The 26,992-nt window shown below is 49.1% G+C and overlaps 3 protein-coding genes across 5 annotated transcripts in view; 1 reads left to right on the top strand and 2 right to left on the bottom strand.

The window, feature by feature from the left end:
* The window catches only part of Scn4a (sodium voltage-gated channel alpha subunit 4), a 48,189-nt gene extending 47,845 nt beyond the window's left edge, over nucleotides 1-344 (bottom strand). The window contains exon 1 of the mRNA XM_076935603.1: nucleotides 167-344. The gene's annotated coding sequence lies outside the window, so the exon portion shown is untranslated. The remainder of the gene's footprint in view (nucleotides 1-166) is intronic.
* Nucleotides 345-8,163: 7,819 nt separating this feature from the next.
* On the top strand, nucleotides 8,164-22,331 carry Prr29 (proline rich 29). Of its 3 annotated transcripts, none has more exons than XM_076935600.1 (6): nucleotides 8,164-9,004; nucleotides 9,260-9,335; nucleotides 9,492-9,598; nucleotides 10,363-10,583; nucleotides 10,695-10,765; nucleotides 20,873-22,331. In XM_076935600.1, exons 1-6 carry the CDS (start codon nucleotides 8,948-8,950, stop codon nucleotides 20,944-20,946), a joined length of 606 nt encoding a protein of 201 aa, XP_076791715.1. In that variant the 5' UTR covers nucleotides 8,164-8,947; the 3' UTR covers nucleotides 20,947-22,331. The 3 variants fall into 3 exon arrangements, with proteins under 3 accessions (XP_076791715.1, XP_034361827.1, XP_076791717.1); XM_034505936.2 differs by lacking the exon at nucleotides 20,873-22,331 and adding an exon at nucleotides 10,976-11,196 and having other exon boundaries at nucleotides 8,853-9,004; XM_076935602.1 differs by lacking the exon at nucleotides 9,260-9,335 and having other exon boundaries at nucleotides 8,863-9,004.
* Icam2 (intercellular adhesion molecule 2) lies at nucleotides 11,733-22,151 on the bottom strand. The gene is made up of 5 exons (XM_034505934.2): nucleotides 22,134-22,151; nucleotides 16,398-16,527; nucleotides 14,575-14,847; nucleotides 12,775-13,092; nucleotides 11,733-12,089 (listed from the first exon to the last, which is right to left on the bottom strand). The coding sequence occupies exons 2-5, from the start codon at nucleotides 16,456-16,458 to the stop codon at nucleotides 11,902-11,904; spliced, it is 840 nt and encodes a 279-aa protein (XP_034361825.1). The 5' UTR covers nucleotides 16,459-16,527; nucleotides 22,134-22,151; the 3' UTR covers nucleotides 11,733-11,901.
* Nucleotides 22,332-26,992: the final 4,661 nt, after the last annotated feature.

Below are 26,992 nucleotides of genomic sequence, written 5' to 3'. Positions count from 1 at the left end.
CTGGGAGCAGACAGCAGAGCCGGTCTCGAACAGGTCAGCGGTGCAGGAGCAAAGTGGTGACTTCCTTAGACCCATGCTGGGGTTGAGGCCAGGGTCACCTGTCTCTTGGGGTGGTCCACCCCTGGGGGTACCAGGCTGGGCTGGCACAGAAAGGCACAGTACTCACTGTTGGCCAGAAGCAGAGAAGAGCGGTGGCGGACGAGCCCCGGGTGCGGTGCCCACCTCGGGCTGGGGCTGGAGCTCTGGGGGACTTGGCTGGGGGGCCGGGCCGGCAAGGACAGCTGCTGCCGCTGATGTCACAGGGTCATGAGTGAAACCTGAGGACTGGGCCAATCTTCAGGTGGGTGCCTCAGCCACACTTCCCTCTTGGCGTGTTCCAGGCTTACCCTGCAACTGCCTGGGTTCTGGGACCACACTGACCCAGGAGTCCAGACCAAGACACACCTATTCACACAGCGGCACACACACACACACACACACACACACACACACACACACACACACACACACTAGCTTCCCCCATCCAGGACCTCTCCTAACCTCAGCAAACATATACAGGCTCATGTTTGTACCCAATCTCCCTTACAGTCTCTTCTACAAGTGTTCACATGGAACAAGCTGGTCTACACACTCAGATTCACACACTTACTGTGGTGCACACTCACATGTGAGCTCTCTATACACAAATGCTGCATGTCCATGCTGTCAGCAACACAAAGTACCTATTACACACACACACAGATACACATACACTCACACACACCCACACCACACTCCCAGGCTCACACCACAGACTTGTGCAATCCTTCAAGTTACAACCCCCCCCCCCAAACCCTATGTTCTCAGTCACACCCATGCCAGATAATACAAATGCCATATGTTTCAGACACGGGCTTTTATGAAGGATATGTCTGTATGTATGTCCATGAATTTTTATATTTTCATTAATGTGACTTTGCCAACATACTCACTTTTGTTCACACGAACAGGGCCCAATAGCTCAACCAATTGTTCTTTTATCAAGTATTTGTTAGTCTGTACACCCCCAATCACACCCCCACACCCACACACAGATGCACATACATTCACACCCAACTGTTTAACAGGACCACACAGAAGTCCCAAGAGGCATTTGTCTGCCTCCTCCCCCAACCCCCAGATGGCAAGACATCTGTCCCTTCCAGCCCAGGGAAGGGTTGTGGTTGGGCAAAATGAGATTGGTTTAGCTCCTCTGATCACTCTGCAGTGGTGGTGCCCCCTAGCGGAGGTGTTATGAAGTGTCCAGTCTCAGCCTGAAGGTACTGTGGATTCTGGCTCCTCCTCCTGCTCCAGATCTTCCAGAGTAGCCTGCCTTGGCCACGTTGTGTCCATTCCTGCTGCATGCAGCTGCTTCTAGCCCTCAGCAGACTGAACTCTGGGTGCAGTGTGCTTTGGTAGGCTCAGGGAGGCCTGGCCAGCAGCCACCCTTGTCTTCTGGAGGATCATGTACTCTCTTCTAGCTCTGTGGACAGAGCCTTGGAGATCACCGAGCTCCTCTTGGGGAACCGGGCCTGATTGTGGTTACAGAATTTCTTGCTGGGTCCGGGACTCCCCACCTCTCAGCTCCCTCTGTAAGGATAACTCAGTGTACGACACATGACAGAGTGTCAGAGATATGGAGAGCCACTGACACTCTGAGCAGTTTCTAAACCCAGGTGTGCACATTGGTGTCTTGTACGCATGGTCCCTGCCTGGCTTGGGATCCTTTCTGAGGAGCAATCTCTACAGCGATCTGTTGCTAATGGATTCCTGGCTTCTTCCTAAAGGGTTGCTTCCAGAATGTGAGGGGAAGCACAGTTTCTTCTCAGACCCTTCACAAATGGCTTGCCCAAGGCAACTCAGGGTCCTTCTTGTCACTCCTAGCCTTGTTGTGATTCAGGTCACTGTCCCCTTGACAGGGCATTACCCCTTGTCTGTGGATACTGGATGGGTCATGTGGTTTGAAGGAGAGTGAGCCCCATAGGCTCATATAGTTGAATGCTTAGTCCCCAGGGAGTGGTGATATTTGAAAGGATTAGAAGGCTTAGGTGGAAGTGACATCCTTCCTCCAACAAGTGTTGGCTTTGAGGTTTCAAAAAAACCCATTCCAAGCCCAGAATCTCTCTCTTCCTGATGCCCGTGGATTTGGAGGTAGAACTCTCAGCTATCATGTCTACCTGCCTGCTACCACACTTACCGCATTTTCAAGGCTCTGATACTCTGAGCAAGCGCCCAACTAAATGTTCTCTTTTATAATGGACATGGTGTCTCTTCACAGCAACAGAACAGTAACTTAGACTTAAGACCGTCTGTGTCTTGGTGTCATCTGTCAATTCCACATACAGCACAGCCCTGCCCCTTTGGTCTCTGCCTTTTTGTGCTCAAAACTCTATGGGGCAGAATGTTCTTAAATGAGGGATTAGAGTAATGGAAGGGGGGGGGGTCACCATATATGAGGGAGCAAGGCTGCGACATTCCATTGTATGAGCTGTGTACTGTAGAGCTCTGGGCACCAGTCACAGTCAAAGGAAATTGGCCGGTAGATTTAGCATGGTTATTTTGTTGCAGATGGCAATAAAATGTATAGGAGATGGATGGAGTTAAGCTTTCTATTTTGTATCAAGTGTTATTTGGGTTAGTCATATTAGAAGACAAACGCCCAAGATGGAACCCACACTTCCTTCTCTTACTGAATTCTCTTTTCTTTGAGCAACTGATCCTCCTCCACCCCCCACACTCCAAATACATGATTCTGTAAGTTTGCTGCTACTATGACCGCCACCCCATTCTGCCTCAGGGATGGCAATATCACCTCTGGTTGGCCAATTCTGGGTGCCGATGGTCTCTTCTCTGAGACTATGTGTACCCAGAGGAGCCTCTAAGTCTGTCAGAAGTAACAGGGGTTGGGGGTGGGAATTTAGCTCAGTGGTAGAGCACTTGCCTAGCAAGCATAAGGCCCTGGGTTCTGTCCTCAGCTCTGGGGAAAAAAAAAAACAAAAAAACAAAAAAACAAAAAAACAAAAAAACAAAAAAACAAAAAAAAAAAAAAAAAAAAAAAAAGTAACAGAGGTAAGCTTGAAGATGCCTGAAGAGGAAGCTTATTTGTAGGAAGAGGAGAAAGGACCCCAAATAAAGGAGAGATACAGAAGAAGGAAACAGGAAGGCAGAAGTGAGGGACCACCTACAGACAACCTAAGGCAGGGCAGATTTACACTGGCTCACCGTTTCAAATATTTCAGTCTGTCAGGGTAGGGAGGGTGCAGAGAAAAAGGAGCATACAGGAAGTGGCCAGGGCATGATAGAGCCCCAAGGTACAGCCCCAATAACCTACCTTCTCCAACCATGTGTGCCCTCCTGATTTTTACCACCTTTATCAAATACCATCGTGTCGTGGATCCATCCAGGAATGACTTCATCTGTGAGCTCGGGTTCTTCATGATCTAATCCTCCCTGGAAACACTGCCCTCCAGCACACCAGGGCTGTGATGAACTGGTCTCCTAAGCAGTTTGTATTCCAATTAAGTTGACACTCTAAGTTATCATGGACTTCTAAACCTGCTCCACCCCCAGCCTAGCATGCATACTCCTAGACTGAGCACCTAGTTTCCTCCCTGGGTCATTTGGTCAGGGTGACTTCCTGGAACTTTTATCAGATACTCATGGTTGATGGCACCCGAGTTCCTAGAATCCTGGTGAGGAGAGAGGCTCTGAAGCTCCATCTTGCAGTTCCAGTGGGTAGGACCCCGGAAATAAATCTCCACCCCAGAGCATCCGGTCAGCACCATCCACATGCTCACAAGTCCCCAGAGTACCACTGGCTAATGTTGAGCAAAACCACATGCCCACAGCACTCAAGGACAGCTGCAGTGGTAGAAGTCACCCAGTGAGAGCAGGTAGGCAGGGACAAACGTCCTTCGCTGGTGCGTTTCCTAGACTCCTTCTTGCCCGTACATCGTCAGCCACAGAATTCTACAGACCAAAACTTAATTTCCATCAACCCTCAGATCCTGGCTCCTTGCTTCTTTAGAAACTGCACCCTCAAACTGGACAGTAGTCACATACACCTTCAATTTCATAACTTGGGAGGCAGAGGCTGGTGGATTTCTGAGTTTGAGGCCAGCGTGGTCTACAGAGTGAGTTTCAGGACAACACAGAAAAACCTTGTCTCAGAAAATGATAGGGGGTGGGGGGTGGGGAGCTGGCGAGGTGGCTCAGTGGTCCCTCTTCCACAGGTCCTGAGGTCAGCGAGGTGGCTCAGCACTGGTCCCTCTTCCACAGGTCCTGAGGTCAATTCCCAATAACCACATGGTGGTGGCTCATTAACCATCTGAGATCTAGTGCCCTCTTCTGGCCTTTAAGCATACATGCAGGCAGAACACTGTATACATAATAAATAAATCTTAAAAAACAAAAGAGAGCATATTTAATTATATTAAATTTTGTATACCTTTTATCAAAAAAACAAGAGAGAGAGAGAGAGAGAGAGAGAGAGAGAGAGAGAGAGAGAAAGAGGTTGGACCCTTCAAAAGGGCTATTGTTGTCTGATGCTCAGATGTCCCCTCCCTTGTTCTTGCTCAGTTGTGGCTAAAGTAAAGGTCTTTTCTGGTCCATTTTCCACCTAAGTTCATCTTCCAGTTGTATGTTTTAGTGACATCACAACGTTTGAGTGATGTCTTTTGCTTAACTATTTACTTATTCTCGGACTTGGAGTAATGTTCGATTTTCAGTTCTTTCCATATAACACTGTGGGTACTGGAGAGCTGGCTTGGGGGGTGGGCTGGGCAGGCATGGGGTCCTGAGTTTGGATCTCCAGCACCCAGGGAAAGCCTAGGAGGGAAGTGTGCTTAGTGGTAGGGACTGGGGACAGATGGATCCCAGGGACTTTGGTGGTCAGCCAGTCTTGACGAAGCAACAAAGAACAAGTTTAGTGAGAGACCCTGTCTAAAGAAATAAGGCGGGGCTGGAGGAATGGCTCCAGAGTACTTGGTCTAGCCTGGTGGAGGTGGCACATGCCTTTAGTCTCAGCACTCAGGAGGCAGAGGCAGATGAATCTCGGAGTTGGAGGTCAGTCTGTTTTACAGAGTTCCAGGACAGCCAGGGCCACACAGAGAAACCCTGTCTCGAAACAGACAAACAAAACTAACAACAACAAATAAAAACAAAAAAACAAAGCAACAAACAAAAATCAGTTTTGTTCTTGCAAAGGACTCAGGTTCTGTTCTGAGCACCCACATGGTGACTCTCGACCATCCACAAACTGCAGTTTTGGAGGATTTGACGTCTGGTGCACACAGTGCACATATGTACATGTATACATGCAAGTAAAACACACACAAAATAAAATAAATTTAAAAATAAAGCAAAGAAGTGTGAGAAAGACATGTCGATATCAACCTCTGGCCTCCACGCACACGTAAGCATGCTCACATAAGCATGCACACAGGCGCGCACACACACACAAGCCTTCCCTTCACACATAAATGAACAAACATCCCCAAAGACATAAGGAAGAGCCCCTACCAAGGGGCAAAATAAAAAGTGGCCAGGCGGAGGATCCATCATCTGAAGAACATAATTCTGGACCGGAAGTAGCTGGTCCGTACCTCTTCAGTTCTCTGCAGAGCTCACTCAGGCAACCATTTGGGAATTTTTAGCCTTTATATAGCTATGGTTTGGTTTCCTTCGACAAAGAACTTGGATAGGCCACACTAGTTTTCCTTTCAGCTCTGTGTTCTAGGTACACACAGGATCGACACACAGTTCTTTGTGCCAGGCTCTGGAGCAATCGCCTTTCTCTCTCCAGCCTGCCCACGCTCCTCCCGGGAGGATGAGGGTGGTGCCCTCCTCGCCAGCCTCAGTCTCCAACTTTGCCTGTGTTGAATCTATTTTACACCCGACAGTATTATGTTTCTCAGAACCAGATTTATTGTAAGCACACCGGAAGCGGCAACTTTCCAGGGCTTCCTCCGTGGGAAGCAGATGCGGAGGAAGGAGGGGGCTGGTGTTTAAGTAGGGAGTCTCCCAAAGCAGACCCCATTGCAAGGATCTGGGAGGCAAGCCTGTGACCGAGTGAAGAAAAGCCAGTAAGGTGCACATCCAGGAGTGGGAAGGTAAGGGTTAGTCTGTAATGTGTCCCCGAGACAGTCTGTGTGGGAGTCACCATGTCCAACCCGTAAGGAATACTCCCCTCCCTTACTGCCTGAGATGCCCAAGCCTTCTGGCCTGTCTTGCCAGTGGATAAAAAATGTGGAGAGACAGGTAAATGTGTGGACCAGTCACAGAAGACCTGGGGGGCGGGGCTGGAGGAGGGAGGTGGGTCTCCAGAGACTGCAGTAGATGCTATCTCTCTGTGTGTCTCTCTTGTCTCTGTCTCTCTCTGTCTCCTACACACACACACACACACACACACACACACACACACACACACAATATAAGCACATACTTAGAATTTGTGCACCCATGTTGCAGTAGGGACTGAACCCAGGGCTTCATTGAGCCAATGGAACTACTTCCTAGTCCTGGACATGTTATTTAAAAAATAATAATAATAATAAGATCTTATCATTCCGGTTAATTTCTAGGAAGAACCGACCAGAGATAAACCCTGTCTCAAAATACCAAAGAGGAAAAAAAACCCAACAAAAAAACAAAAACAAAACAAACAACCCCAGAAAGAGGCTGGAGAGACCACTCAGTGGGTTTGGTTCCAAACACCCACCTTGTGGCTCACAACCATCTGTAACTCTAGTTCCAGGGGTCCAACACACTCTTCTGTCCTCCGGGGGCACCAGCCACACATGTTGTACACATGCACACAGGCAAAACACCAATGCACATGGAATAAAATTAAAATTGAAAAACAAACCCACTAAGGGCTCACTGATAGGCTTCACTCAACTCTGGCACATCCCACATCCGTGCAGATTTGCTCCGGCTGGGCAGTTTGTACTGAGAGACCACATCCACCCAAACCTTGTGATTTCGAATTGTGGCTGCTGGGGCCGGGCTATGAGTCAACTGACAGAACATTTGCATTCACGAAGCCCTGCCCAGCACCACATACACAGGAGGTGACCTGTAATGTCAGCAGTTGAGAAATACAGGGGGGAGGATCAGGAGTTCAAAGGTGTCCTTGGGTACATATGGAACAGCCTAGGCTGAGCGATATCCCATCTCAAAAAAAAACAAAAAAAGTGTGTTTGTTTGTGTGTGCATGTGTGTGTACATGTGTGTATATGTATGTGTGCATGTGTGTGTTTGTGTACATGTGTGTATGTATATATGTATGCTATGTATGTGTGTATATAGATGTATGTGTGTATGTATGTATGTGTGTATATATATGTATGTGTGTATGTATGTATGTGTGTATGTATGTGTGTATGTATGTGTGTATGTATGTGTGTGTGCGTGCATATGTGTGTATGTGTGTGTATCCATAGGATTGGGATAAGACACAAGGAACAAAATGATTCAGTCTGTCCTGCTGGCCCTGCCTGAAGCCCCCATCACTCACACAATGATACCTACATTCCCTGTCTTGGAATCTCAGCCTTTATCACGGCATAAAGGGGTCACGTGGGTCGAGACCCCTTTGGGGGTCGAGTGACCCTTTCACAGAGTCACATGGCAGATATCCTGTATATCAGATATTACACCACAATTCATAACAGTAGCAAAATTCTTACGTTTGGGGGTCCCCACACCACGAGGAGCTGTACTAAAGGGTTGAGAACTACTACTAGGAAGTACTAGGAAGGTTGAGAACACTACTCTGTTACCCTGGGGGTGACAACAAGGATTCTCTCCCTTCTAGCTAACTTCCCTCTTGGGCTGATTGGCTGCTGTCTCCACCTAACCCTCATGCCAGGACCCTGAGGATGCCCGGGGAGGAGGGGTGGGGGTTACCACTGGATCTTTTTGTCTCTCTTCCTAATGTGGTCACATTGAAGACTCCTTTTCCCACACTTTTATTATTAATTTATCTTTTTAATTGGCTTATCGAAGACGGCTAGCTAGGGCTGAGAGGGCGAAGGCTCTGGCTGTAGTAAAAGCCAGCAGCAGTATCACTATGGAAGAGGGACAGAGAGGAGGTGGGGATGTTCCTTCTGGCTCTCCACTCCAGGACTGTGGAAAGGGGGACAGGAGTGGAGGATGGGGGGAGGGTGAGTCTCTGGTGCTAATCCCAGCTTCCTGTTGGGATTGTCCTGACTGCTGCATAGGACCTATCTTCGGATGTCACAGCTGTGGAAACAGATCTCGTCTCTCACCTGTTTTTACGCAATAGACACTTCACTAACTTCCTGTCGGAAGAATGCATGCTTTGGAAACAGAAGACTGTTGTAGACTCTGGTACTGGACTGCCTGTCTCTAAAAGGGCAGTGAGTGGCTCACCTCAGCCAGGAATTCAGCAAATTTGCAGGGGAGAGGTGAAGAGCCCCAGGCATTCTGGGCCAGAGCCCCAGCCTGTTCTGTGAAGTTGCCCAGGGTCTGCCTGATCCCCTCCCGAAACCACTGGGTCCGTCGGACTCCCCTCTCCTACACATGACTGACTCCGTCCCCCTTTACCGACTCAAATATTCATGCCCGGTCCTGTACATTTTATTCTTGTGGGACCAGGAAATAAAGTCACCCCAGCTTCTCACTTAACCCTGGTTCTCCCAGGGTTAGTGCCAGCACCAGGTGCAAGAGGAGTAGGACCAAAGTCTGGGGAACCCCGTACAGGGGCCTCCAGAGGTGGATTGATAGAAGTGAGACACCCCCCCCCCACACACACACACACAGACAAGCCGGAAGAAGAGGAGGCCAGGGCGGAGACTTGGACTGTTTTCTAAGCATCGGACAACCTGGGCAGGGCGGGTTGGTGTACTCTTGGGAGGAGCCCTCCCTGGCGTCCTCAGAGCTGCCAAGGTAACTAACATGCTAGGGCATGGCCTCCCTCGGGAGTGGGAGCTGGAGTGATGCCCCACAGACAGCAGCCCCTACGGTGAGGCCTTGGTGCAGCTTACTGTCTTACATGGGGCAGTGGGAGTCTGGGGGAGGGCTGTGGAACTGGGGTAGTGGTAAACTCTGGGGTGGGTACGGGATGGTGGGAAGGGAAGTCCCTAACTAAGAGGAAGAGAGTGGACTGGGAGGAAGGGGGTCATGAGGTGCAGACACACTGAGAGGGAAGTGGGGGACTCCTGACATGACCTACCCTCATCTACTTGATTTGGCTGAGGCTCCCCACCCATGTCCCCAGCCCTGGGTGACCCTCTTGCAGCCCTTTCCTTGGACAGTCCTGTCTCCTCAGCCTCAGCATAACCGCGTCAAGGAAGGTAATGGTCCTGGGTCCCCCTCTTGCCTCCCCTCCACCACTCCTACCTACTTCCTTCTTCTGCTGGTTACATCCTATATAAATAAGGTCGGGACTGGGCCTGGGAGGAAAGGCACTGTGTGGGGGCCTGGTAGGCCTGATGAAACCCGTTCCTCAGACCTGCTGGAGCTCATGATGCTGCAGAATGCACAGATGCACCAGCTGCTACTGAGTCAACTGGTGGCAGATGCCCTGAACCCAGGGCCAGAGTGGCCCAGCCCACAGGTAAGTAAAAGTGGGACCCAGGGTGGGACTCTATATGAGGGTCACCCACCTGGAGACAAAAAACAGAGGACAGAGTAGCAGGAAGCTAGCCTGCACCCCTGTCTGCCCGAGTCTCTTTGGCTGTACTGCTTGTTTGTCAAGGATTGGTCAGCCTCCAATAGGAAAGGAGTTACCAAGTCTCCACTACCACCCACATCTTGTCCTCAAGGGTTTCCTTCTGGATATTTCCCTGTGCGCCTCAGGCCCCAGGAGGGCAGTAGGGGTGTGAGGTCTGAGAAAAGAGGAACCAAAGGAAAGGGGGCCCTAGGAAGCCCAGAGGGGTTCAAGGAGGAGGTAAATCCTGAGGTAGGTGTAGGTCCTGAGTTGCGGCTGCTCCCTCTCACCCCTAGGTCCTCTGTGGCTCTGAGATGAGTATCTCCCTTCCTTGAGGGGCCCTAAAAGATCCAGGAACAAAGGCGGATTTGTAGACTTCCGGTACCGACTCTGGAGTCACTGGGACTTTTCCGCGTTACCTCATTCCCTCCTGTTAGCTCTGCTGCTCTTAGATGAGCGAGGGCCTTAGCCTCTTAGAGCTTCTCCTCTCTGCACAGTAATGGGATGGGCCTCTCCAGAGAGCCTTGCTTGCATGTAGCTCACTGAACAGTAGCCTTTACCGTGAGGTGGTGATTATTTGTGCAGACAGTAGCTGAGGGAGTGGAGCACTGGAGGCAGGGAGGGCCAGGCCTGAGTCTTCAGCTCGCCTCTTCACTTTGCACAACCCCCAGGTCCGTACAGACAGCCACGAGGAGCAGATGGAGGAAGAGATGGAGACGCAGGAGCAAGAGCCTTTGGTCTTCCACCATCACTACTTGCCTTACCCAGTGACCTCCTTGGGCCCCATGCCACTCTGGCCATCCTCTTTCCTCCCTATTCCCCCACATCAGCCTCCCCGGCAGGATGCTGCCAGGATTCAGCACCAGCCCCCTGCCTCCAGGCAAGGGGAAGTGTAAGTGAGAAGGGAGGGGCGTGGCCGGGGCGTGGCCAGGTTCCGCATCTAGGTCCAAAGGAGTTTGTGGGTAAAGCCTCTGAAGGGGGTCTTTCCTTTCCCTCATCTCAGGAGAGATGTGCCCCCACCCCCACCTCCCAGTGCAACAGGGACCGTTGGTGTAGATGTACCTCCGGCTTCAGGTAGGGGCTGGGTAGGTGGGCAGTGGGGCCTGACCTGGGGCAGTCTAAGATGTCAGAAGGGCCTTGTGCCCTGTGGATGGGGGGGTGGGGTGGGGCGCGGGGTGGAGTGTCTGCCAACCATGACTCCAGGGCCTGCCTTGTCCCATTCTATGTTCCTCCTTGGGGTCCAACAAGGCAGGAAGGAACAAGCTGAGGATTCTGTCTTTCTAGACTATTATGATGCCGATAGCCTGCCATGAAGACAGATGTGCATCAGGCCTCATCAGCTTCTGCACGGGGGGGGGGGGGGGAGGCGGGGGCCCAAACCCTGGAGCAACTCTCCACGCATGCTAGCCCTTCTTACCCACTCTGTCTCCGGCAAGCCCTCTCCTCACGCTCTCTACTGCCACCTTGTGCTGGCTGTTCTGGAGTAAAGGCTCCTTTAAGCCGAACCATGACCCAGAAGCCGCGTAAAATCTGCTGTTTCCCATCTGGACCAGAATAAGGTCCTGATACCAGAGCCCAGCTGGTCTCTGCCCCTCTCTCTGGGATGATGAAGGCTGTGTCTTCACCCCTGGGCCTGAAATAGGGGAAGAGAGAAAAGGATAGTTCCTATCTCCAAACTCCTTAAGACTCCCGGGGAGCAGCATGGACCGCGAGGGGCCGGGCTCAGGAGGCCCCTGCAGCTGACTCAACACCAGTGGCGCCTCCTCTCATTGTTGGCAGAAAGGAGAGTCAGGAACAGCATGAGGTCCCCAGGGCTGGATGTGAACAGAATGTCCTTCACCTCGTGGGACCTCAGGAAGAAATAATTTTCTCCTAATGGTGTGGATAGATATCTGGGATCTGAGATGCAGAGGCTCCAAAAAGCCCTGGGAAAGAGCCGGGGGGTGGGAAGAGCTGAGGAGACACTGGTTGTGAACACTTAATACTTTCCCTGCCATAGGGGTTGACTGTTATCCCAGGAGCAGTCATGGTGGGCACAGGGTGAAATCCAGGTGTTTGTATTGAGGCTAAAAAAAAAAAAAAAAAAAAAAAAGGAAATGTCTCCAGAATCTTCTGCTGCTGCCACAGTCCTTCAGCCAGTGCTGAACCACACCTTGAAGGCGTCATGTTGAGTTCCGGTAACCACCAGGGGCCTGCCTGGCAACATTGGCTCACACAGGACGTGCCCGGAAGGCTCGGGGCAACCTCCGCCAGGCAGCTAGCACCCCATAGGTGCCTGTCCGCCTCCTGTGCCAGTGCTGGCCGAGGATAAAGCATAGCAAGACGGATGTCACAAATAAGAATAGCAGTATTGACACCACTACGATGATGATGACCATCTGGTTGTCCTGCATCGGCTCTGGGGAGGCAAGAGGCAGTAGTAGTCTCAGAGATCGTCAGATGCTAGGGCCCCAGGCATCTACCCATCATTCCCTGCCCACTCATACATTCCACAGCCAGCCCAGTAGCAGAGGGTAGTAACCTAAGGTATCTGCCTCCAGAGTGACATCTAAGAGGAAGGTGGCCTATGCTCTAGGCCATCAGGCAGAGCCGATACCCTTCCAGCAGCCCCTGACACCAGTTCCCTGACAGACACCAGTATACAGTGGCCGGGTACCACAGGACGTCATAGTCAGGTTTAGACCATGCCTTTCTCAGGCCATGCTGAGTGAGCTTCTGGTGAGTTCACTGACAACAGGCTTTGGCTGTAGAGAGTCACAGAACAGCAGTGCTCTGGGGAGCCTGGGGATCAGGCCAGCCAGCCTCCTCATTGAAGAAAGGGGCCATATCTAGAGAGAGCTCACTGCCACGGTCAAAGCTACCCAGCTCAGTAATGGCAGAGCCAGCTGGTTAAGCTCTTCTGGCTTCTGGAAAAGTTAGGGTTCAGCTTGGAACTTGGAGAGAGACCCAGGGAATCAGGGTATAAAAAAAAGCCCTCAGGATTATATGAGCACATCATTCCACCTAGGAGTGGGACTCGTTTTCTTTCCCCATGTTGCCAAGAGTGCTACCTGTAACCCTCTCAGCCAACAGAGTCTCCTTACCATAGACTTCAAGAATCTGGGACTCTGAGATGCTGCGGATGACATACCCACCATGGGGCCGTAGATCCAGCTCAGCCTGGCAGGAAAAGTTGAGACCATCCTTTTTCAGAGCTGTGCTGTTGAATGTGGCTATGGCCTCTTGGGGGGCAGTTTCAGCTCCTCCAAAGGTCTGGTTCTTTAGGGTCTCTCTGCCACGGAGCAGGGAGAGGGTGAGGCTCTCCAGGGGTTTCACAGGGGACACCTTGCACTCAATGGTGAAGGAGTCACCCACAAACACCCGGGGGGGCTGTAGCTTCAGTATGACCTCAGCTGGAGGCTCTGCAGGAGACAAAGGAGGAAGACCAGTCAGGATGGAACTGTGTCCCTGCAGGTCCAGCCTAGCTAAGGCCCATCTCCTGGTATCCCAGATCCCTAACTAAACTTGAGAGAGAGAGGAAGTGGGCTTGGCCCACTCCTTGGAAGAGGGAGGAAGAGGAAGTGTACAGTAGAGGGTGTGTGGGGCGATAGCTCTGCAGACATGGTTTAGAAAATAGAAAGGGAGGGTCTACAAAGAGAAGATGCAGAAATGGTACAGCCGGGCCTGAGAGATGGCTCAGCGGTTAAGAGCACTGACTGCTCTTCTAGAGGTCCTGAGTTCAATTCCCAGCAACTACATGGTGGCTCACAACCATCTGTGGTGGGATCAGATGACCTCTCTGAATGTACACAATACAAAATAAGTAAATCTTTCTTTAAAAAGAAAGAAAGAAAGAGAGAGAAAGAAAGAAAGAAAGAGAGAAAGAGAGAGAGAAAGAGAGAGAGAGAAAGAAAGAAAGGGTACAGCCAACTAGAAGGATATAAAAAAGCATCTGGGGCTGAGGAGTGGTAGCTCACATCTTTAGTCCCAGCACTTGGGAGGCAGAGGCAGAGAACTCTGTGAGTTCAAAGCCAGTCTAATCTACAGAGCTAATTCCAGGACAGGCAGGGCTAAACAAAGAAAGCCTGTCTTAAAAACAAACAAACTAAACAAAAAAATCTGTTTCCATCCTCTCTAGATACTAAACACAAATTTCAGATTAAACAGCTGGGTGTCTGTGCTGTGAGCGTCTGGAGGCCGCACGTGAGGAGCTGACTGAGCTTCCTCATGATGCTGGGACAGGAGTCAGGTTTGCCTTGCTTCTCCAGTCAGATTGATGACCAATATAATTCCAGATCGACTGAATGAGGACTATGGTGGGACCCCAGTTCCCTTCTATATTAGAGGGCCTCTCCTCCACTCACCCACCTAGGATTTAGGACATCTTTCTATTCTTTGACCCATCAATGTCAGATATGGGTCGCAGGGAAACAGCTGGAGCTAAGGCGCCGAGAGACCCTGGCCTACCCTGTGTATGGCATGCAAGGCTCACGCGTCTGCCACAGGTCCTGGGAGGAACAACGAGGACACTGCACGGCACCTCCATTTCCCCATGAAATGAGGGAGCTACTAGAGAAGGCTAGCTCCCCTGATCGACTCCCTTCTTGTGAATGCTCTGGTGGCTGAAGTGGGGTAGGAAGTGACGTCAGGATCTGTGCAAACCTTGGCTGGAGTGACCTTCTTGGAGCAAGGGTCAAAACCTGCAGTTTGCTTCTGAGGTACAAGAGGACTTACAGAGTCCAACCAGGGCTCTGGCCTGGTTGTGGCTCAGGAGCCAGGGAGATGAGTCCCATAATGAGACCCAGGAGAAGCCACTGAACAGTTAGTGTGTACTAGTAGCAGCAGCAGCAGCAGTAGACACGGGCGCCGTGCTAGGGAACAGAGTCCCATGCATAGACACTCACGGTACAGCCTGATGTTGTAACTTTTCGATTTCTGCTGTCCCGAACAGGTGAAATGGCAAATGAAGACCGTGTCACTGGAGATGTTTGAGACTAAGAATAGTTTCCATCTCCCTTGAGGGTGCTCTTCCAATGTCATCTTACTTATGGAGGTCTCCAGACCACCCGATTCCGGGGCTGCACAGCTGGTGCTACAGTTGACTTTCCACGACTCTGTGGCTTCTACTATCTGCTTCTCGGACCATACGTAGACCTCAAAGGCCTTCTCACCAGACCCTGTAAGACCAAAAGCACTAGGCAGCAGATGTCTCTGACATCTGCCCTTGAGGCTCTCTATTACCAGTGGTTGTAAGGCCTAAGGAGATAGGTCACCTTTGGTCGGTCCCTTTGTTCCATTCCCAGGTCCCTATTCCTCCAGGGCCATTATCAGTCAGCCCTAGGTCAGTCTTCCTTAGGCCTACTTTTGGCTTCCTTAAGCTCCTGTGCAATGTTCCCTCTGTCATGAAGACACCTCTGAGAAGGGAGATAAACTCCGAGCTCACATAATCATAGAAAACTGCCAGGATGCCCTTTGGGTGGGGGGACAGTTCCAGGGAAAGAGTAGAGGTAGTGGAGGGATTCCATTTTTAATGACGTGACTAATAAAAGATAATGCTATTGAGGCAAAGAAGGAGGGAGGAGTCGTAGAAGCACCGTCCAGATAAAGGGAACCACTGGCTCACAGACCTGCCATTGGGAGCATGTCTTCATGAAGCAGTGGAGAGCCAAGATGACCAGACCTTAGCTAGGAAGAGGAATGTTAGAAACAAGACCAGAAAAGCAACAGGCCACCATGAAAAGGACCTGTTGCATAAAGACTCAGAATTTATGTTGATGCTCCGTAGAAACCATTGGAGCCGGGACATTCAGGCTAGGCCTGAGTTTCTCATGTTTCTCTTTATGGTGACCACACAGCCCTGTGCAGGACAGACATTTGGGATGTACCTAGTGTAAGACAATGGGACCCTCAGTGTTCGCCTCCACTCTCTGAGGACCATGAGGGTCCTGGGTCCTGGCCAACAGGACTACACATGGCTTGTGCTTTCTCCTCCCCACGCCCCCCTGCAGCCCACTCAGCCATCATCTAATGACATGCAATTCAGTGGCAAAAGAGGGGCTTTCCATGTAGAGAGTGCTAGATTTGAACTTTTGCTGTACAGCGGGTCAAACAAATTCTTTCTGTGTGCCTCAGTTTCTCCACTTGTTAAGAGGGCTCATGTGCCCTCCCCTGGGTCCTGAGTGAAATCAGGCTTGAAAGCATTTGACAGGTTGCCTAAGACATAGGACACTCAGCAAGCACATCAAGGCCATGTCCTTCCAGGTCTCCTTGATCCACTCAAATGGCTTTCATTTTCATTTTGTTGTCCTAGTGAGCGCAGTATCTTCTGGTGCCCTCTGTTGTCCACTAGGCCCTTTTGGCACGCTGCCTCATCTTTGCTTAGACCCTGGCATCCCTTCTGAAGTCTCCCATTTACCTACTGCCCACCACCCAACCCCGGTAGCCTGTCACGTCAACATTCATTGATGAATGTTACATCATCATTCTCAGATCTCTGAATTTGTTCTCTCTAGTATCCAAAGGGCCATGGTCTCTAGTATCCAAAGGGCCCTAGCCCGAGGCCATGAGAAACCAAAGCCAGGCTGACACAGCCTTCCTCACCTATGAAGAGGCCTCTTCATGTGGCCAGGATGCCCCCACCCCCCTTCCCTAACCTGATGCCCAAAGAATATCAATACTCCCTCCACCCTAAAATGCCATGTGCTGGGAACCCTGGGGGCTGGCTTACCTGGGCTGCAGAGCAAGACAAGAAGGGTTAGAGACAGGCTCCAGCAAGCAAAAGAAGACATCTCAGGTGGGGTCTGTGGGGTCTGTGGGGTCTGTGGGCTTCAGGGGCACAGCTGACGGCTGCCTGCAGGCTTAGGGAGAGATGTATACTTCAGGTCAGGCAGTGAAGCCTGCAGCTCCGGACTGAAATCCGCAGTCTCCTCTCCCAGTGAGCTCACTTCCTCTGATTATCTGAGATCAGGAAACAATATGCACAGACCAGCTCCCAAGCATTCAGGGCCTCAAGAATTCAGGCAGAGGAAGCTGGGAAGCAACAGATAAGCAGGGGTGTAACAGGGTTCTCCCACGTGGCATGTTCCCTGTGCAGGGTTAGGGAAGCAGCGTTAGGGAGCGCACATGCGGGGAAGTGTGTGTGCATGCGTGAATGTGTGCAAGTGTGCATGCACTTACACGTGGGGGGTGTACATGGAATTTCTATTATTGTACATGGGACAGAATGAGGCCTCCTTTTGCTCAGATCTGGGGAACTCTGAATTCCACCAGGCCTCTGTTGGAGTCATCTCTGGGAGATAATAACCAAAGTCAGGGCACAGTCACATAGCAGTCTCTTGCTAATGCCCTGCGTGTATCTGCATACCTTAATGTCTCACTTAATTTCCAGAAGAAGCCTAGCTCTAACTTAGCCAACACAGGTCTCACACAGGGTTCAGAGATTGCAAAATGGCAGCCCACAGTAGTCTCCTGTGGCTAGAAGGTCCCAAATCCTAGGCTCTTTCCTGGGCTTGTCAGTTAGTGCCTTCTTGTCCATCTACCTACTCCAGGACCTTGGTCTTACTAGTCTTCCAGGCAGGCTTCGCCACAGGCAGTGAACTTTGGATAGAAGGCCTTCCCAGGTGACATTGTGTTCGTCAGATAGCCAACCTTCCTTTGTCGGTTCTGTCTTAGAACCTGGGGGATAGGCAGGGCAAAATCAGGCCTCCTTGCTTTCCTGGTGGAATCCCAGAAAGGGCCTATCCAAAGGAAGCCCCAGGGTTTTGAGGGCTCATTATCATTGCTCAGGAAGGCAAGGCCAGCTCCCAGACCTTTGTGCCCTACAGATTTCAGGTAGAGGAAACCTCGATGGCTCAACCTGTGACCCAGATACTTGGGTCGGAGGGCACTGTGACATCCTGTCCTTCCCACAATGCTGAGTAGTGACTGCTGAACACAGCTGTCTAGTGCAGATGTTATCAGCCTTGATCAAGGGAAGTCCCCGCAGGAGGCTGTTTGGGCTCTGAGATCCTGCCAGAAGGCGAAGAAGACTGAGTAAGAAGAGAAAAGAGGGAGAAGAGAGAAGTGGGGTGGGATGGAGTAGGAATGGGGTGGGGTGGAGTGAGGGTGGGGATAGGAGTGTCTGATTGCACATTAGGTTGACAGAGTCCTGAGAACAGGGGATTGACCGGCTTCGAGGGCTTGTGTGGTAAGCTGGGGGCTGGCCTCCTCTGGGTAATAATTAATAATAACAACAACAATAATGATAATGTGATAATATACAGCAATACAGACAGACAGACAGACAGACAGATGGACAGGTGCTACTTAGGGAGGGAAGGAGTTGTTTTTTCATTTTGGGGGGTATTGGTGACTGAGATGCTTCATACATGCTAGGCACGTGCCAAGAGCTGTATCCCCAGACTCTTGGTGCATTTCCTTTTTGAGACAGGGCCCCACACAGTGGTCCACACTGGCCTTGAGCTCACTCTGTAGTTCAAGTTCAGAGAAATGTGCCATCAGGTGGTGTGAGCATTGTAGTGTGTCCGCGCAAACCTAGATGGTGCAGGATACTACTACCTACTTCGTATACATAGTTGTGCGTGCTGTATTGGAATACAGCCGCAGCACAGAATACATTACTGTCACTAGGAATCTAGGAGCAATCCATTGGTTACCGTGCCGTGGCGGTTATCCTACAATGTCTCTACACGGTATGAATTTTATAGCTCCAGCGTAATCTTCTGAGACCTCTATTGTACATGTGGGCCGTCATGGACAGAAATGTTGCCTTGGAGCATGCAACTGTACTTCTTACCTACTTCAGGCTGGTCACTGTCAAAGCACTCCATAAGTACTAACTATTACTCCTCAATTCTACAAGCTCAAGTACTACTGCTGTTCTCATCTCCTAGAAGGAGAAACTGAGGCACAGAGAGGCTAGATGGCTCTGCCAAGGTCACATACCTAGGGAAAGGTGACATCCCTATGAGTGGCGGGCAGCTACGGTAGCTGATCAAGCTTATCAGAGGTAGGACAAAGGAAGCCACTGTGAGGGTCAGAGCCTCCCGAGACCTTTGGGAAGGACATGCAAGGCAGCAGAAGGCCAGAGGAAACTTCCAGACAGGGCCCCAAAAGAAAGCAAATAACCATTAGCAGAGCAACCATGGAAACACAGCAGGTTTATAAAAAGACTGATCACACCCCAGAAGGAGAAGGGCGGCTTCGGGGCAGGGGTTGGGAGGGCCTGGGAAGGGAAGTGGGAGGTGTCTTAGGAGTAGCTTCATTTTGTAAGATTGGTTCCAAATATGACTTGCAGAACAATGTTAACGTGCTTGGCTGCAAATAAACAAACGGGCACACAGCACACCTTATATGTATAGTACCACCATTAAAAAAATAAAAACAAGCCAGGTGATGGTGGCGCACGCCTTTAACCCCAGCACTTGGGAGGCAGAGACAGGCAAATCTCTGAGTTCAAGGCCAGTCTGGTCTACAGAGCAAGTTCTAGGACAGCCAGGGCCACACAGAGAAATCCTGTCTCAAAACAAACAAACAAACAAACAAACAAACACAACCAACCAATAAACAAATAAATGAAATAAAACAAAACAAAATAAAAATAAACCTGGGCTGTGGTGGCGCATGTCTTTCTTTAATTTCAGAACTTGGGAGACAGAGGCAGAATGGATCTCTGAGTTCAAGGCTAGCCTGATCTACAGAGTGAGTTCCAGAATAGCCAGAGCTACACAGAGAAACCCTGTCTCAAAAGCAAAAACAAACAAACAGAAAACGAATGAATGAATGAATGAATGAATGAACAAGCCAGCTCAGTTGTGTAATCCCAGCACCACTTGGATGGCTGAGACAGGTGGATTGTGAATTTGAAGCTAGTTTGGGCTATTGTCAACCCCTCTACCCAATAATAAAAAGTAAAAACGTATACCATAAAATATGGAACAAAGTAAACAAAATCTCAGAAAAATTAGCTTTACAGACTTAGTTTGAGAAGAAATAACAAGTTTGAGGGTGTGGGTTCCTGGGACAGCTCATGAGAGGGTAAAGGCACTGGCCATCAAGCCTGACCCAAGGGTGTGGGTTCCTGGGACAGCTCACTAAGAAGGAAACGGCACTGGCTACCAAGCCTGATGACCTGAGCTTGATCCCTGGGACTCACACATGAGGACTGACTCTCACAAGCTAGCCTCTGACTTCTCTATGTGGGCTGTGACATGCCTGTGCCCCAGGAATAAAATGTAATGAAATATACTAGAAAGATTACTTCTTTCCCAACTGATAAACAGATTCAGTGAAATCCCAGTGAGTCCCAATAAGGTTGTTTATGGAAACTGAACGCTGATCGTGAAGTGTTTGTGGAGGAGTGAAAGGTTCAAGACACACAGGAAGAAGAGGGGTAATTTTCTCTTTGAATATTGAGATTATATATAAAATATTAATATGGGTGTCAGATCAACTAATTGGTTCTAGTTTCTAGAACCTAGAAACACACCTGTGACTAATTCAGACTATGGTGACACTGGATGGCTGGGTTAGAAGAAAAGTCTGCTGTGTGAGGCCAGGCCAATTGATTAACCAGATGGGGAAGGGGGTGGGGGATGGCATCCTCACATCAGATCAATGGAGGAGTAGCATCCTCACATCAGATCAATGGAGGAGTGGCATCCTCACATCACATCAATGGAGAACTTGATTCCATTTATATTTAGTAGTCACATGTGAAGGGAAACGTCATAAACATTGACACTATTATGTTGTTATAAGGAATTAGGTAAGACTTCAAAACTGTCAGTCATAAACAATAGGGGCCAGGGATGTAGCTCAATGGTAGAGCACTTCCCTGGCATGCGCAGGTCCCAGGTTCCATTCCCAGCACCAAAAAACAAACAGACAAATTAAATCGTTGATGACCGAGTGTATCAAATCCACAAAACAATTTCAAAGGAAAGAGGACATTACTTTTAACTCAACAGTAGCCAAGAAATTAAAATGAAAACCACATCTACTAAGTTGGTAGAGGTTAAGAAATCTAAGGTCAAAAAAAAAAAATCTAAGGTCAAGTTTTAGAGATGTGTAGGTCAATAACAACTTTTATAATTACTAACAGGAGAGTGTATTGGTCCTCTGGGGAACAATAGACTTGACTATTATCCTGTAAAGCTGAATGAAAACAGACATTTTATTCTGCATGTTTTTGTTTGTGACCAGAAGAGGGTGTTGGATGCCCTGAAGCTAAGGCAGTTGTGAGAGACTTGGATGCTGGGACTTCCAAGCACCACTGAGCCATCTCTCCAGCCACAGTTCCCCGCGTCGGATCCGGACATGCCCTAAAAGAACTTTTGTGCTAAGACTCAAGAAACATACACATCCACTTCCTACAGCCTGTGTGACCCTGGACAAATCATTCAATCTCTTTATGTGTCTGATCACTCATCTGTAAGACGGGATTAATGATAGTATCTCCTTCGTAGAATTGTCGTGGGAATTAAAAGAGTTAATTTTCCCTCTCTAGACAGAGTCTTCTGAAGAAAGGATTTCTGGGATAGAGTCAGCAGTGAGGGATTTTTGCCCTGGAACTCTAAAGAGAGGTAACAAGCCATGTGCCACTCATAGAACAGAACAAACAGGTGGTTGCCTTACAAGCTAATTGGGGAATAGGCCCAAGCTTATGTCCTAAGCATTTATTCATATATAATTCTGTCTCCCAGTCATTATTTCAGGGAACTTGGACATGGGTGGAAAACCGTCAGTTTACAGTCCATGAAAGTTTTAGTGACATTTCACCCACAGCCATTACATTACTGTGCACTATGGTGACAGATCTGTCACCGACACCTTCTTACACAGTATGTGTTCAATTTTACAGAAAGAATACAAAGAGGAAAGGAAAACTGAAAGTCTGCAAGGGAGGGGGAGGCTCAGTGGGAATGCGGGCCATAGCTTTGATGGGTTCTTTGTCACTGACTGGCATTGGTCTCAGGATGAGACCCGCAGTCCTTACTTGAAAGAAGGGGACTGTCCTTTCCCAGGTCTTAGCCCTTGCAGACCTGGGGGTACAAAGGAGATGGCCCTATATGACTTTAATCCCAACACTCAGGAGATAGAACCAGGTGGAGCTCTGTGTGTTCCAGGTCAGCTAGGGCTATGTTTCTAAATCGGTAACCTAGAGGGATGCCACCCAGAGCGGGAAAGGAAGGAAGAAAACACAAAACAGGAAACAGTCGCTAAGGCGGGGCAGGGATGGTGGGCTGCAGACAAGGAAAACAAATGCTTCAGAAACTTTTAGGGTGGTGCCGGGGGATTGGCCAGGGATCCCCAACCACTAAGAGGACCAGAGTGGGGTGGAGGAGCTGAGGCCTTAGAGAGAAGAGACCAGAATTCAGTCTTACTTAACACTCAAGAGTCCCAAAGTTCCACGATGCTGGCATCCTGGGAGGGGAAGCAGGGAAAGCCAGACGCTGTGACTTACCGTGTGGAGGCCCAGATGCTGGCAATTGGGGATCTTGCTGCAATGTGGTTGTGTGTGTGTGAGTTTCTACCAGTTGAACGTTCAACTCTCTCGGGGGTCACGTGTTTCCTGTGCCATTGTTTCCACACCAAATTAACATGACTCTAGCTCTGCCAGCAGCTCTACCCACACCTCATAAAATATACCTAACAAAATTTATTACTTTGTCTGTGGCTTTTTTTTTTTTTTTTTTTTGGTTTTGTTTTTGGTGGGGTTCCCACCACATACACCAGGCTAGCCTAAAATTCAATTTTCCAGCCTTTTGAGGGTTACAGGCATGAGCCACCATGCCCGGCTCTTTAGCCATTTTCAAACATCCAGCTGTGCTCTTAGTACACTCACTGTGAGTCATCTCCGGCTCTTTTCACCTTTCCAAACTGAAACTCCAGAAACTTGGCAGAAAGTCCCCATTCCTTCCCCAACCCCTTAGCAACTCCTATTCCACTGTTTGGCTTCTGTGACTGCTTCATGTCATTCAGCGACTTCTGGGTTCATCCATGTGGCAGAACATCCTTTTCTAAGGCTGAGGCCGGACTCCCTGGACACAGTGACCACCACATTTTTATCAGTCACCTGTCCACAGTTGGACACATGTTACTTCCACTTTCTGGCTGTTGTAAATGATGTGGCTATGAACGTAGTATGCAAATTCCCAGTGTCTTAAAAAAAAACTTATTAGCGCATTTATTTGTTTAGTGTGCACGTGTTCATGAATGTGTGTGCTGCAGAGGAGAGAACAAGTTAGCTCTCTTCCAGCATGTGGATCCTGAGGATTGAACTCTGGTCATCTGGTTCGATAGACACCCCTTTTCGCTGAGCCACCTTGCTGGCTCAAACTCCTATGTTCAATTTCTCTTTCTCTGCTCCCTGGGTACCACACAATAAGCATTGTAAATCTTCCCCACACTCCCTGCCACAATGTTCTATGACTCCACTGTCCAGGAACAACAGAACCAAGTGACCATTGACTGAAAGAACTGAAATCATAACCTAAAATCCTTTCAAAGAGAGCAAGGACCTCCTGGGAGATCCGTAAGTCACTTGGGGACCATCTTGGAAAGACATTGTGGGACTGTGTTCCTTCCTCTTTGCTTCTCAGCAAGAAATGTGGCTGTCTCCTATCCATGAACACTTCAGCTGCTGCAGAAAGGTGTAATTATGTAATACTGCAGAACTAGGCATTTGAAAATGGTTAAAGGGTCGGGCAACCTCAGATTCAGTTCTTTGGTAACATACCCCAAAGCTGTGTCAGATGGCCACTCAGTGCAAGTTACAGGAGAGTTGGAGTCTTGTTTACTCTCTTTGATGTGCGGCTTCTTGAGGCCTTCGATGGAATGAGCCACCCAATGGTCCTCTGTGCTTGTAGTGACACAGAGCACCTCTGGCTGTGTCCTGTACTCCACTAAAACCTATTAGTGACTAAGAATAATCACCTAAAATCTCTTCATGTCTGTAGCCTTAACAAGCAAGTCATTTACTCTAGCAGGGTGGTTTTGTTTAACAAGCAGAAAGTAAGAAGGCCGGGTGCTAGGGCTGGGTCCTGGGAAAACAGCCAGCAAAGTTCACTCAAAAGCAAAGGATCTTGTTCTCAGGGGTCAGTTTCACAATTTATACCAGTTAAAGTTCTGGCTCAGCAAAGTTACAAATTAGATCTTATCAGGAGTCCACAGAATCTTCCAGACTGTGAATGAATGCCAACCAAGAATACTGGGGGTCTGCTGGCTCTGGAGCAGTTTTTCTTGGTGCTTTTGTGCCTCAATTTCTTCAAAGCAATCCCCGCCAGCAGCACCCCACCAAGATCGGGTTTCTCTGTGTAGCCCTGGCTGCCCTGGAACTTAATCTGTAGATCAGGTTTGTCTGAATGCAAAGATCTACCTGCCTCTGCCTCTTAGGTACTAGGACTAAAGTCCTGTGCCACAGTGCCTGGCTTCAAAGTAATTTTAAAATGTCCTGCCATGTTTTAGAGGCATCTGTTGTAGACATAAATTGGGGTAGACATCTGTATCAGTCAGCATCATATTGTCACAGCAAAAACACCCGAGGTATAAGATATGTGGGTTTTTTTGATGTGTATAGGTCTGTGTACAACATGCAAGCCTGGTGCCCACAGAGGCTAGAAGAGGGCATCAGATTCCCTAGAAATGGAGTTACAGATAGCTGTTAGCTGCCATGTTGGTGGTAGAAATTGAACCCTGGTCCTTTGGAAGAGTAGCTAACGCTCTTAACCAATTATCCATTTCTCCAGCCTTGGTGATCAAACTTAGAGAGAAAAAGAAATATTTAGTTCAGATTTAGAGGTTTAAAGTCCTAGATGGGAGGAGGGGTGGCATTGGTTTAGCTTCTAGGAAGGGTGGTCTATAGCAATGGTGGATACACATGGTAGAGGCTTGAGGGAGTCAACCCTCAAGCCACTAAGCAAAGTCCTACAGTCTCTTTTGAGATGGGAAAGGACAGATGGGATATTTACACATTTTCTGTACTTTAAAGACACATTGTACAGCACACTGTAGAAAGCCATCAGGACATCTATGCTATCACTGGCTTAGCATGGGCACATTGTTAATGGTTTGTTTATTCTGACTTTATCCTTTTCTCCCTTGGTGGGTAGAGAAGTATCGTGGTTAGGGTTTCTATTGCTGGGATGAAACACCATGACCAAAAAATCAAGTCGGGGAAGAAAGGGTTTATTCAGCTTAACACTTCCAAGATCATAATCCATCATTAGAGGAAGTCAGGTCAGGAACTCAAGTAGGGCTGGAACTTGGAGGCAGGAGCTGATGCAGAGGCCACAGAGGGTGTTGCTTACTGGCTTGCTTCCTCTGGCTTGCTCAGCCTGTCTTCTTATAGAATCCAGGACCACCAGCCAGAAATGGCACCACCCACCATGGTCTGGACCCTCCCCCATTTATCAGTAATTGAGAAAAATGTCTTACAGCTGGATCTAATGGAGGCATTTCCTCAACTGAGACTCCTTCCTCTCTGATGACTCTAACTTGTGTCATGTTGACACACAAAAGCAGGTAGTACTACAGGTGAGGGGTGTACACATTGTTTTTAGCAGAACGAAGAGCTGTCTAATTAAATAACATCCAACTAACAACAAGCAGAAAGCAGAGCAAGGTGTTGATCAGGGCAGAAGGCTAGAGTTTCACGTTAGACTGGAAATTCACTGGCCGAGAGCCCCCCCCCCCCAAAAAAAAGGCTGTGGGTTAGTCTGGAATCATGGGTTACACAGATAATTTGTAAAAACATTGAACAAGAGTTTGTAAATAATAGGCACACAATGGAGTTTGGTAGCTACCTTTGGTATCTGTGTCCTTGTAGACTCTGTTCAAGGACACAGTGGCACCTGTACTATTGCAGGGGTTCATGGGATGCCCACTTCTAGGATCACACTCACTCTACCAGGGACAGGATGACATATATTCTAGTCGATGTTAACTTGTAATGGAAAAAGCTTGTGGCTATGGGGTTACTTAGAAAACTTATCAGCCAGTGAAGGAGTTGGGTTACAAAAGCCAGGTCCCCGGAGGGAAAGATGGCCCAGTGGTTAAGAGCACTGGCTGTTCTTCCAGAGGAGGCACTCACTGCATCAAACTGTAACCCTGTGGGATCTGACACCCTCTTCTGGCCTCAGTGGTTACTGCATCTATGTGGTATACAGACAAAATAAACAAAAATAGTTGGGGGGGGGGGAGGAAGGAAAGCTATGTCTCTTGGTCTCCCTTGGTCTGGACCCCAGCTTCATTTTAGGGGAGTCCCACTGCTGGGTGTGGAGTAGTATCAGCATCCAGGCCGGTCAAGTGAGTGGCCATACTGACAACAATCCACTGCAGGACTGGAGATGGACAGCACATGAGTGCCACCTAGTGGTGGAGAAAGTAAGCATCCTGTCGCCACCTACTCTGAAAGGCATGAGAGTTACATCTCAGGGTGGCTGCCCAAACATCCCTCTATGTTCGAAGGTGGACTTGGATGCAGATGGGTCCCTGAGAAACTGTGTATTTTGAGACAGGCTTTCACTCTGTAGCCCAAGGTTGGCCTGAAATTCACTGAATAGCCTAGGATGGTTTAGACCCCATGGCAATCTTGTCTCAGTCTCCCAAGGGCTGGGGTCACAGGTATGAGTCACCAGGCAGTAGGATAAGACTCTCTTAGTTTTACTTATTTGTATATGTGTTTTGTCTGCATGAGGGTTTGTATACATGAATCCAGGTGCTCACAGAAGCCAGAAGAAGGTATTGGAGCCTCTGGAACTGGAGTTACAAGTGACTGGAATACCCCATGTGGGTGCTGGGAACTGAATTGGGATCCCCTGGAATCCAGAATGCTATCTCTCTAGGCCTCCAAGGGACTATTCAGGAGGCGAATATAGATGTAAAAAATATATCCATAAACATTCAGAGCTGAAGAGCTGAGGAAGGACATGCACACATGCAGGAGGTGCCTATGAGGACCAGGCTGGACTTGAACTCCTGGCAATCCTCTTGCCCCAGCCCCTCCACTTTTTTTTTTCCTGAGACAACATCTTACCACACAGCCCTGGCTGACCTGGAACTGGCTATGTAGATCAGACTGAACTGTAAAGTCACAGAGATCTGCCGGCTTCTGTCTCTGTCTCTCAAGTGCTAGGATTAAAGGTGAGTATGACCACACCCAGCCCCTGCCCCTTTTAACTTCTATTTTATGGATAAATAAAACCAGTGTGCTCAACTGGGACCAGAAGGGAGGATGCACTCTTTCTTTTGGAAAAGGCTAAGACTGGCTGCTTGGCAAGGGGAAAACCCAACAAGTTTGCTCTATTATGATGATGATGATGA

This window comes from Arvicanthis niloticus, chromosome 6 (genome assembly GCF_011762505.2).
Source record: "Arvicanthis niloticus isolate mArvNil1 chromosome 6, mArvNil1.pat.X, whole genome shotgun sequence".
In the NCBI taxonomy this organism is placed as follows: Eukaryota; Metazoa; Chordata; class Mammalia; order Rodentia; family Muridae; genus Arvicanthis; species Arvicanthis niloticus.
Note: the sequence above shows the minus strand (reverse complement) of the source record. Positions and strands in the feature narration are given on the sequence as shown.